The sequence below is a fragment of the Amphimedon queenslandica genome, unplaced genomic scaffold (assembly GCF_000090795.2).
Source record: "Amphimedon queenslandica unplaced genomic scaffold, v1.1 AMPQUscaffold_13291, whole genome shotgun sequence".
Classification (NCBI taxonomy): Eukaryota; Metazoa; Porifera; class Demospongiae; order Haplosclerida; family Niphatidae; genus Amphimedon; species Amphimedon queenslandica.
Window position 1 is genome coordinate 70112 of NW_003546473.1, and position 11672 is coordinate 81783.

The 11672-nt window shown below is 34.2% G+C and overlaps 2 protein-coding genes across 4 annotated transcripts in view; one reads left to right on the forward strand and one right to left on the reverse strand.

The window, feature by feature from the left end:
- LOC100637800 (intraflagellar transport protein 172 homolog) overlaps positions 1 to 11672 on the reverse strand; it is a 25198-nt gene that overhangs the window by 11469 nt on the left and 2057 nt on the right. For both annotated transcript variants that reach the window (XM_011406982.2, XM_019999064.1), the window contains 13 exons: positions 11333 to 11441; positions 11094 to 11217; positions 10565 to 10660; positions 10156 to 10317; positions 9040 to 9197; positions 8026 to 8111; positions 6913 to 6977; positions 6732 to 6779; positions 6542 to 6607; positions 2035 to 2248; positions 1463 to 1595; positions 899 to 983; positions 262 to 432 (listed from right to left, as the gene is read on the reverse strand). In XM_011406982.2, the coding sequence (XP_011405284.1) occupies positions 262 to 432; positions 899 to 983; positions 1463 to 1595; positions 2035 to 2248; positions 6542 to 6607; positions 6732 to 6779; positions 6913 to 6977; positions 8026 to 8111; positions 9040 to 9197; positions 10156 to 10317; positions 10565 to 10660; positions 11094 to 11217; positions 11333 to 11441 (1517 nt within the window). The remainder of the gene's footprint in view (positions 1 to 261; positions 433 to 898; positions 984 to 1462; positions 1596 to 2034; positions 2249 to 6541; positions 6608 to 6731; positions 6780 to 6912; positions 6978 to 8025; positions 8112 to 9039; positions 9198 to 10155; positions 10318 to 10564; positions 10661 to 11093; positions 11218 to 11332; positions 11442 to 11672) is intronic.
- On the forward strand, positions 4431 to 5653 carry LOC109583643 (extracellular protease-like). 2 transcript variants are annotated; one of them, XM_019999066.1, is made up of 2 exons: positions 4431 to 4526; positions 4577 to 5653. In XM_019999066.1, the coding sequence occupies exons 1-2, from the start codon at positions 4474 to 4476 to the stop codon at positions 5583 to 5585; spliced, it is 1062 nt and encodes a 353-aa protein (XP_019854625.1). In that variant the 5' UTR covers positions 4431 to 4473; the 3' UTR covers positions 5586 to 5653. The 2 variants fall into 2 exon arrangements, with proteins under 2 accessions (XP_019854625.1, XP_019854626.1); XM_019999067.1 differs by having other exon boundaries at positions 4459 to 4526; positions 4586 to 5653.

An 11672-nucleotide genomic window follows, 5' to 3' on the forward strand; every position in this document is an offset into this window, starting at 1 on the left:
TCACGTTTAGCCACACCCACCGACAGGAAGTAAAATGGCAGGAAGCAAAAAGGGCTTTTTTGAAAGCTCATATCTCAGTGAATAATTTTTTATGAACAATGGGAGTTGTCAGACTTCATTAAAAAGTTCAGGCAATCATATTAAGCCAATAAAATAAATACCTCAAAAAACCATTTCAGTTACCCTTTAATTTCGTGAATCAGAAAAAATCCGCGAAATTTGTTATCCTCGAAAAAAACCGCTATACGGTAATCAACTCACAGTAAGTTCAGCCACTGCTAGTACGTCTTCCCATCTTCCCAGCTCCATGTACATTTCCATGGCATTCTCTGAATCACCTTTCTCCAGTAGGAGTCTCTCTGCTGTCTTGAACTGCTTGTTCAGTATAGCAACTTTAGCCTGAATTAAATAATGCTTACTGCCATCATGACCCTAGGAAAGAAGAGGAGAGAAAGAAGAGGAATTTGAGGAAAATACATGCATGTACATGTACATGTACTGGCATTACTTATACAGATATTGCACAGTGAAAAATTTCATTGTCATTTTTGACACCCTCAGTTATTCACAGCAGTAAGTAATGCTGTATTTTTGTAAGAGCTGTGATAAAATCATAGACGGCTGCAGGCCTAGGCATTGGGGGTCATTGCCTAGGTTAAAAATTAGACCGGAAGTAGGAACAATGCTATTTAACCCTTTTACCACACCCCTTTAATTAGAAATGCCTAGGCTGAGTTGGACTTCTGCAGCCGCCAAAGGATAAAATTAGCAAAATTTTGCCACACTAAAATTTGTTGGTACTACACATGTATAGAATGTAATTATATGTACATGCATTTTGTATGTTAATTATACAATAATAGTTTTTATAAATTACACACATGCACATAATTCTTACAGTTTCAGTTGTTATTTTGTTTGCTAATTGATTAACATCTTTCAAGTACCTGGCCTTAGACACGTCACGAACAGCAGCATAACACCTTTAAAATGATAATACACAAATAACATGTACATGTACATGTATAGCATCATTATTATCATTTAAATTAGTTATAAACTGGTACATGTAGTTCCCACCTTACAAATGTACACTACATACCTTAAGGTTACTTTTAAATGTGGGTACTATTAATTGCGAATTTTGCGTTTGGGTTAAAAATCCCAATTATTAATACTCGCAATTATTAATAATGACATCATGATGCTATATAACTATTAGTAATAATTACTTAATTGCAATTTTTAATGCCAGCAAAATCTACCTTGTGTTAAAATCGCAAAATTTAGTACCTGCAATTAAAAGTCACTCTAAGGTATACAGGTATGTACATATTAATTTTTAAAACTTTTAAAAATAAAAAAATCCTATTTTTAATGGAATCATGCAGTCTACACAACAAAAGCACATATATAGTTTTGTAAGCAATGCAATATAAATGTTACATGTACATGTACATACCGTTCTGCCATCTTCAGTTGTCCCTCCTGGAGTGTAATACCAGCTAATGTGTTCCACATTGCCTCAACTTCTTTAGTGAGTTCAAGTGTCTCAAGGAAATGAATAGCCCTCAAATGATCACCATCATCTATAGCTAATGACATACAAAAAAAAACATGTACATGTAATGATGTATACATGTACATGTACAATGTACATTGTACATGCATTGTACGTGACATGTACATGCACATGTACATGTCACGTACATGCATGCATAACATAACAGCAAAAATAAGTACAGTAATAAATTAAATTACCATATTTCCTCAAATAAAAGCCCGTGGGTATAATATGTTTCTTACAATGGCATTTAGCCCTCAAAAAATTTTGTTTAATAAAATAAAACTTGAGCTAACATCAAGGTGACCTCACACACAAGACTTTAGGAAGCTTAAGGGCAAGGCACCTACTATATGTCATTTAGAGGCTGGACTCGCATATTTATAGTTCAATTTTATTGCTACCCTAGCATTTATTCACACCCGGCTTTTAATTGGTGATACACAGTACATGTAAGTATGGTTCTGTACCAGTTCCAAACTCAATGAGTCCCTCATCCAGTCCATAAGACATGGTCTCTACTCCAGACTGAACTATAACTTGAGTCTGCCCTCCTTGCTTCTCAATCCCAGTCACCTCTCCTTTCATTGGGAACATTGTCACCTTGTCAGGACTATCAATGTTATACCAGATACAGAGACTGTCTCTGTTCTGAGCCACAACAACATCACTCTGAGGGACCCACTACAAGATAATGGAATTAAGGAGAAAGAGAGAGAGAGAGGTAAAATTTGCATGTATATGTACATGTACATGTATTTAGTCAAAGGCATTATGTGATTGGTAGCATTAATTGTTATTATTATTATACTGAATAGACAAGTTTTAGGGAGTGACATTTTGTACATTCAATCAAGCCTATATGCAACAAAATTTGCTTTAAAATGCATGATCCAATTGATCTTCTGTATGGATGTACATGTATAAAAGTCATGCAATTATAATACTCATACAATTACTTATTGTGGTTTCAAAAAAAAATCAATTGAGTTCTATCACCTAAAATGTGCAAACTTATAAAATGCTGGCACCATTGATGTATTGATATTGACATAACTATAATATACAAATGTACATGTAAGTATAAGGTTGTACAGAAGTCCTAAAGTCCAGTTCTTTTCTCTTAAGATTATTGTGTTTTCTAATTGCATGATGTTGTGATTGTTCACTGGAGATAGTCCAATTAAAGATCTCATATTTTGCTGTTGCAGTCTGTGTGATACAGTTCCATGTGCATGTGTGTGAATTACCATATAGCAGAAAATTTTGGAGGGAGTAAAATTTTGGCAAATTGCTAAATTTTGGTGATTGGCAGATTTCAATTTGGCAAATTAGTGGCCACATGCCATTGAGCATGCGTATAATGGCTAAAAATGGCGGATTTTATTTTGGCGAATAGCTATCAAAATGCCAAATTCACCAAATTTAATTCCTTCCAAAAATTTCCCAATATACGGTAGACCAATTAAATAAAAAATGCTGTAATAGTGTAACTGTAATAAGTATACTGCACACACACACACACACACACTATAGCTGAACTGTAAAATTGTAAGTAACAGACCAATAACACTTCATGCCAACTTGTGTTGAGTACAATGAATAGTTCATTAATTGACATGCCAATTCTATCAATACATGCTAAAAGAAATTAGAGTATGATACTTCCAGTGGACAGACAACTAAGGCAACAAAAATTAATGAATCTTTCTGATCACACTAAAACTTATTAGTATGCATGATGTATAATACTGGTACTATCACTGACCATGTAGTAAGAAGAGCCCCAATCCTCTTCTTTTATGTCACATAAATTAATTCTGGATATCGTACAAGACGATTTATTGGCGGGGAATTAATATTGGCGATTGGCGGTTCTATGAAGAAATCACCAATATAAAAGTCGCTATTTTGCTTCAATCTGAGCATGCTCAATGATGCATGGCACAAAACTGCCAATATAAAATCAGCCAATTTCTTTCCACAGGCAAATTTGCCAAATATTACTCCCACCAATAAATCTTCTTGTATGGTATTTAGACATGAAAATATCATACTCATAAAAATTGCTATATTATTATGCCATTAATTTCTCATAATATGCTATCTATTTTTATCATGTTTATATGCTGAGGCTAATTATCATTACTATTATTTTAGCTACAAATACTTCCTGATTACTTTCCACCATTCAGGCTCCTACTCTTTATTCTCATAAAACTGCTAAAGTCCATTTGTGTTCACCTGAGCCCTCATTTTCTTGTTGTAACAATTGACTTACAAGTTCTGTTGTAAAAATAATCATACCAGTGTATTCCTCTCCTTTTGCCGCATCTATTGTAATACTTAAGAAGCAATTGTAGCTTTTTAGCTCCAAGTTGGTTGTATAACCCATGAAGAAGTACAGCCATACTTTTCACAATAATATTGCATGTGTTAATTATTGGGTGGGGTATGTAATCACTTTCTAGGCTCAAATAGACTTTAGCATAATAGCCCAACCATGAGTGATATTTTGTTCATAGTTTCCTTCTACAAATACATCAATATCAATTATGCTTGCATTATAAACAAATACATAGTGTGGTACGGTGCTAGGTACAGACAAGTTATAAGGCCAAGTTTAACAGATGCAGTTGTGTGATTACTAGTAATTAGATAGTAAATCTATTCATGCAGTTTTTAGCAGCCAAAATGGTGAGTATTTCATTCACTTTCACAGTTTCAGTTGCATCAAAATTAAACTTGCATTACTTCTAATACTGACAATGAGAGGCTTTGTTTATTAGTCAAATTTTAGTAATATAATCTTCAATTTTTTTACAAACCAGATATTCTATAAAAGAAGATGATCAGATCACATTTCTACAATCTCATAAGAAGAAGAAGACTAAGGAAAGCTAAAAAACATGAAGACCTTCCTCTGTATATGTCTCATTACTTACCTGACCAGTGCTCTGAGGTATGTTAACTACATGCTTGCATCAAATGAATGTTACTTTTCTCCTGCAGTATATGCAGTGCTAATGACTGGCCAATCTCTCTTGACATGGCTTGTAATAAAGCTCTTTCTGTAGTTGCTTGTACTTTCGAGTTCACCAACAATGCAAACGAGGATCTTTATCTCTTGAAACATGGTACACCTCTTGAAGGACTTGTCTCTCAATTTCTCACTGTCTCTGTTGCTGATAGTCCTGTCGAATATGATGGACCATTCATTCATCGTCTTCCTCCTACAAAGGATGAGTTTGTTCTCTTGAAGGCAGGTGAAAGCATTTCTGCCTCAGTCCAAATCACTGATGCCTTTAGCATTGATACTGATGGTATCTACACTGTACAGTACAGTAGACCTTTACAGTATCTGTCAGTGAATGAGATGAGTGAGTTGTCTAATGGCCTAATACGGGAATCAACAGTACAGGAATCTATTCACATCTATTTGGAGGACACTCATGTTCTCTTAAAACCAAGGAGGCCAGACGAAACAGATAAAGTTGACTACACTGTTAACATTGAATCCTGCAGCAGTGCTAGCTTTACTGGTGGTACTGCAGCTAACAACAAAGGAACACTTGATGCTCACAAGCAGCTCTGCAGTGGGATCGATAGAGTAAATATTACCAATAATGATCTGTATAAGAAATGGTTTGGAGCTTTCACAGCAGCAAGAGAAAAAAAAGTAAAGGCTGTCTATAAGAAAATGAGGGATGGATTGGCAGGTAACACAGTTACTTATGTGAATGGTGGCCCACACTGCAAGCCTAATACGTATGGCTACACCTATCATAATGTTAAAAAGGTGCATATATGCCCTGCTTTTTATACATTTCCTGTTTCTTGTGGAAGCCCTGGTACTTACACCAAGGAGTTTGGATTGATTCATGAATGGAGTCATGCTTTTGGTCTTACAGTTGATAATGTATATGGCTCCTCTCAAAGTCAAAACTTAGCTAAAACCAATCCTGATAAAGCAGTTGCAAATGCTGATAACTATGGATGGCATTACTGCGAATGGCAGTAACTGGATCAGGCCGTTCAGCAAAGCCAAGAACATAACATTAGGACTCGTGCAACACTATAGGACATACACTTTTCTTTAATAAATAATTGTAATTAATTATCACATTTTTTTGATTTCTTGGCTTAATAAAATAATAATTTTCAAAATTGAGAATTTGTACAGTACATGACAATGCGAGCTTTACAGAATGTATCATTAATGCCCTCAAACTTTGACAGGCTACACATACATCATATTCATTTACACATGAATCATGTCACTGTTCATGATACCGTACAAGATGATTTATAGACTACCCAGAGTGAGAATTGCAAAAGCTATGAATTTAATTAATTTTATATGTGGTATCCGCCCACGTCATAATTGGCTGCCATTTTGGTTGGCAAGTTTGTTAAGGAAGTCAATGGAGGCACAAAGAAAATACCTCACTTAGCTGCTGTAGCTCTATCAATAGCTAAAAAGTGCTTGTTATAAGAAAAAACAGCTGCCTTTAAGCTTCTCCTATAATAGATTTGGTCAAATTCACTCCAGAATTCTTAATACAGGTTTTTTCTTATGTCGGCCTGTTTGTTCTCCATTGAAAGTTGTGAACCAAAATGGTAGCCGGAATTTATCTCATTCTAAACCACACCTTACAACTGTAACAGTCTTCCCATGCAAGCAATTCTCACCCTGGGTGGTCTATTGGCGAGGAATTAACAACATAAGATAAAAGAGTTATAAGTGTTTGAAAATCATAAAAACGGCCTATATAATGAAAACTTTAGAATTTGTTTTCAAAATTAAAACCTGACATGACATGAAACATGTTTAATTATGTTTAGGACTAAAACATAAGTAACAAGTACCCTAATTCTCCTAATGTTACATGGAACATGACTAATAAGTCAATTGATAAAAAAATTCAGGTACCAATTTATGAAATAATGCAAAAAAACATGACAAAGTTATTTTACCTGCACAAAAGAGCAGTAAGACAGCAAGGGACTCAAAGTCTCAGACTCAACATCATATAAATTCAACTAAAGAGATGGAGAGAGAGACGAAGAGAGAGAGATGGAGAGAGAGAAAGAGGAGGTACATGTGTACATATGAAGTGATTTAGAGGATGAATACACTGGATATAACACCACTCCAGTCACTTACTTTTAGCTTCTTGTCACGAAAAAGTAACTTGCGACCAGTTTCATTCAACTACATGTACATAGAATAAAATACACAATGTATACAGTATACTTACATGTACATGTATACTATACAATACTCTACATGTACATGTATAATGAATTGTGATTGTACATGCATATGTACATTTAGAAGGTATTACCTCAAGCCAATTGATTCTAGTATCATGTGACACACTGCCAACAGTGACTCCTGAACTAAGATCCACTAGAAAAATAGCAAAAATCAACTAATTAAATTTTAGTGTTGTTGTAGTTCCTTGGAACTAGAACTAAATCAATTCTAGTACTGCCTTTTTTTCATAGTTCTAGTTCCAAGAACTAGAACTAGTACTATTTTTACAACCAATGTAAGAACTAGAACTAAACTAGAACTAGCTTATACAAGACTTGTAGTACTAGAACTAAACTGGAACTAAACTTTGCCAGAGTCTCAGTACTAGAACTAAACTGGAACTAAAAGTACATTCTCTTGTGGCACTAGAACTAGTTTGGAACTAGAATTGTAGAACAATATTACTTGACAAAGAAGGTACTAATTTGTCAGGGAAATATTTTAGTACATAACAAAGACTGAATAACAAATAATGTATGAATGTGTTACTTAGACATAGATTATAATGCATAAGTATATCAATAGACTTTTGAATACTTGTTCAGTTCAAAGCTAAGCAGTTAAAGCATGACAGCAGAAGCAAAAAGAAGCATTATTTAGAAATTATTTCCAATTAGAACTAAGCTTCTTAAACTCTATTGTCAGAACAAGTACAAGAACTATAACTTAGCTCTAGAACTAGAACAATAGCTAAAATTTATTGAAATCTAGTTCTAGAACTAGTACTAGAACTAACTTTATCAAACTATAGTTCCAGAACTAGTACTAGAACTAAACTTTATTAAACTCTAGTTCCAGAACTAGTACTACAACTAAACTTTATCAAACTCTAGTTCCGGAACTAGTACTAGAACTATATAAAATTATGGTACTACAACAACACTATAATTAATGTACATGTACATATTATGGTTCATTTACATGTACATGCAGTACATGTACAATATCAAAAATTACATGTATGTGATTAGAATTAGCATATACAATGTACATGTTCTTATAGTTGGAGCTACATGTAGCTCCAATCAAATTAAATTTTTTTAAGTTGCTAAAAAATCAGACCGAATTCCCTGTACTAGCATCATACAATGTAATAAAAATTGATTTGAGTGACTTCTGACTAGTTACATGTATCACTTACTGATGCTGATTGTTTGAAGGTCCATTAGATATGCCAACATCTTACACTGTTCAATGTCTTTCTGCTTCCTTTCATTAATACGGACACTAACAAAGGGGGAGAGAGAGAGAAGGGGGGAGGAGAGAGAGAGAGAGATAAAGAGAGCATGTACACAATACATGCAACATGTGTAGCATCTAATACATGTACATGTACATGCATTACATCAGGGTTTCCCATAGTGAGCTAAACAGCATTCTTCATGAGCTGGCAAGCACTATAATAGAGTACATAGCATTTGGAGCAACTTTAAAAATTCATAAGAATCCAAATTTGATCAAAATTATAGCTAAAAGTTGACACACATCATAAGGACACATATACGACCAGAAAAAATGATAAAAACCAGGATTTTTCTCCAAGCCATTTTTGACAAAATTTGGCCTCTGGTAATTGGCCCAATTTTTGAGCAACTTCAAATATTCATAAAAAATCCAAATTTGATTGGAATCAGCTCAAAGTTGATACACAACATAAAAACATGTACATGTATCAGAAAAATTATTAAAATAGAGAATTCTCTCCTTGTGACTTTTGTCAAAATACCCTGTACTATATAGCAAGGCTGCAAAAGTCATGGCAGCCATTTTGAAGTGGGGTGAATCCTACTTAGTAACGCTACCGCGTTACTAATAGTACAGGTCATTGGGCCAAATTTGAATAACTTGAATCCACTCACTAGAAGCTGTTGAGCTGCACTACATCTATGTCAAAAACTCAAAATCCTGTGAAAAAGCCTGTAACATGCAGGTACATATGATCAATGAGATTCATGTGTAAAACCACAAAAATGTAAAAAGTGAGACCCACTAGCAACTATTCAAACTGGCTGCTTTAAAAGGTCAGAGCCAAGCCCCATGCAACTAAGCCTAATACTGCTCAAGTAAAACAATTTTTGAAAGGGTGTATGCACACATGCCATACCCCTGATGATTTACACTATGTTTTAGTTAAGAAATAATGCACATGACATACCTAATGAGGTGAGGGTTCATAACTTCAGTTCTGACAGATCCCAATATATCGTTGATACCATACTCTACCAGTGTGAGCTCTCCAGCATTGAATATCATACAAACTGATTGATTCTCAAAATAAAACTTCTCATTGCCACCAGTATCAGACCACATGATCTAAACAATAATAACAACAACAATAATAAAGATAATAATAATAATAATAATTTGTATATCATTTATAAGGCAGATGATTAGTGGCAAAATTGGAGGATCATTACATTAATTTTAAGTACAAAAATGATTGTTATCGATAAGGCAGCCAATAAAAAGTGTCAGTGAATAAAGAGATACCGTGATATCATAAACTATAACATAGTTTTGAAAACATCATTATTATTACAAAAATTAAAAGTTATTAATAACTATTATTATTAAAAAAATAAGTTATATAAAATTTAAAGCTACAATATACATGTACATGTAAAAAATCCAGTACACAATACATGCACTTTATGTACATGTGTACATGTACATGTATGTACACATAGTACCGTATACGCAGATATTTTCGAGTGATAAAAAGTTCGAGGGTTAAACTTACGTGGGGATATTTTTTCGTGGTCTGGGACAACAACAAAATTTTTGGCACTCGAATTTTTAACCCCAACGAAACTTTAGTCATATGAATTTTTAACTCCATGCTATCACGTGTAGATACAAAGTTAGCCAGGCCCAGAACTATGGCGTTGGATGAAGAGTATTCTTTGAATCTTTGCGTCAGAGGCTACCATGTTTATCAGGACATCTTGGAAGCTGTGATAAGGGAGACATTACAATGTGTCAGAGAACTGGAGAACACTTATAATTCGTGGGTGCAAAACTTTCAAGGGTTAAAAATTCGTGGATTAGTGCTCTCCACGAAAATATTCACCCATCGAAAATATTAGCGTATACGGTATATCTTTAATCTTACACATTCGAGATAAAAGTGACATAAAGTAGTAGCAAATTATAAAACACTAAAATTAGTACATGTACGTGTACATGCAAATAATTGAAGTATGTGCATGTGTATACGTATACATGCATGTACATGCAACATACATGTACACATGTACATGTACATTCTTACCTCACTGAGTTTACAGTTGGCCATGTCTCCCAGGAGTATGGTAGATGAGGTGTAGGCCACTAGGTACCTGTCCTTGCCCATGACATCAACCTTCTCTATCTCATAGTCAAACTGTGACTTTAGTATCACACGAGCACCAGTACCAATATTCTTTACTATCACCTAACAATGAATGGATGAAGAATAAAAATAAGCTAAATTTCATGTCCAGTATTGTATAGTACAATACATGGAGCTATCACCTAATAATAAAGCAATGAAGAATAAAAACAGTTAAATTTTATGTCCAAATTGTCCAGTATTGTAATGTACATGCAATTTGCCTATATGAGCATGCATGTACATGTACGTATAGGTAATTATTATTATGATGATTAAAGTAACATAATACATAATGTAGTGTGTCTACCTGACTGGGTCCAACATAAGTTAGTTCAAATTTATTACGATAAGTGACACGTCTAAGACAGCAATCAAACAAATCAACAGCTCCACACAATGAACCCTAAACACATATAGTAAGTATTACCTATCATTATTACTGTGTAATAAATGCATAAAAGTATTATAGTACAGTCAAACCTGCTATTGTGGACAGTCTAGCATAAGGACACCTCTATAATCAGGACAGGTAGTATCAGTCCCAATACAATATAAATGTGTATTGATGAACCTCTGAAATAAGGACACCTCTTTAATAAGGACAGTTTTATTGGGTCCCAAGGTGTCCGGAATAGACAGGTTTGACTGTATATGACATACATGTAAGTAAAGATTATCTGTAGTGAAGTCTTTATAAACTACATGTACATGTACAAGCATTAGTGGTTAACTTATTGCTATTAGCAGCAAATATACATGTATAAGCAAGGGAGCAAACAAGTAAAAAATGAAGACATAATTTGTTATTGTGTATATCCACAAAGACAGATAATTACAGATGTTAATCTTGATCCATCTCTCTTCCAAGTGAGTGCAGTGATGGTGTAAAGATTGTCAATAAACTTAGGAGTTGCTTCATCCCACATCTCCTTACGAGGAGACCAGTTGTACACCCTCAGTCTAAAATTTAAGAAAATTAATAAGATAATAACGTATAGTTCAAAATGTACATGTGTAACACACTATGCTGAATATTATTGCCAGAGTTTTAGAACAAACAGATCCTTGTTCTCACCTGTTGAAGCTCCCCAGTACAACAGTCTGTCCACTAGGAGATGTTGCTGAACACATAAACTCTTTCTCATCTTCTTCCTTTGAATAGTCAAACTGTTGGATAGGCTTACCTACATGTACAGTGTAATAATTATTGAGATTCTGCACGACAATAGCGATTAGCTAGAGTTGCTGCACGTAGTAAGATTAGCAGAGATCAAGTTAAGATACTTTTACAACAAAAAGAGAATAAAACTGCTCTAAGATTACAGAACTTAAATACAAAAACATAACAAAGAAATAAGGACACTATTGTACACAGGTAACTAACAAAGGGTCCATATGGAGTACAAGTGAGTCCT

What these genes read in the sequence shown, in the direction of transcription:
- LOC109583643 (XM_019999066.1), top strand. Translation starts at nt 4,474, where the DNA reads ATGAAGACCTTCCTCTGTATATGTCTCATTACTTACCTGACCAGTGCT. An exon ending in TACCTGACCAGTGCTCTGAG is followed by an intron (nt 4,527 to 4,576) that starts GTATGTTAACTA and finishes TTTCTCCTGCAG; the next exon opens with TATATGCAGTGCTAATGACT.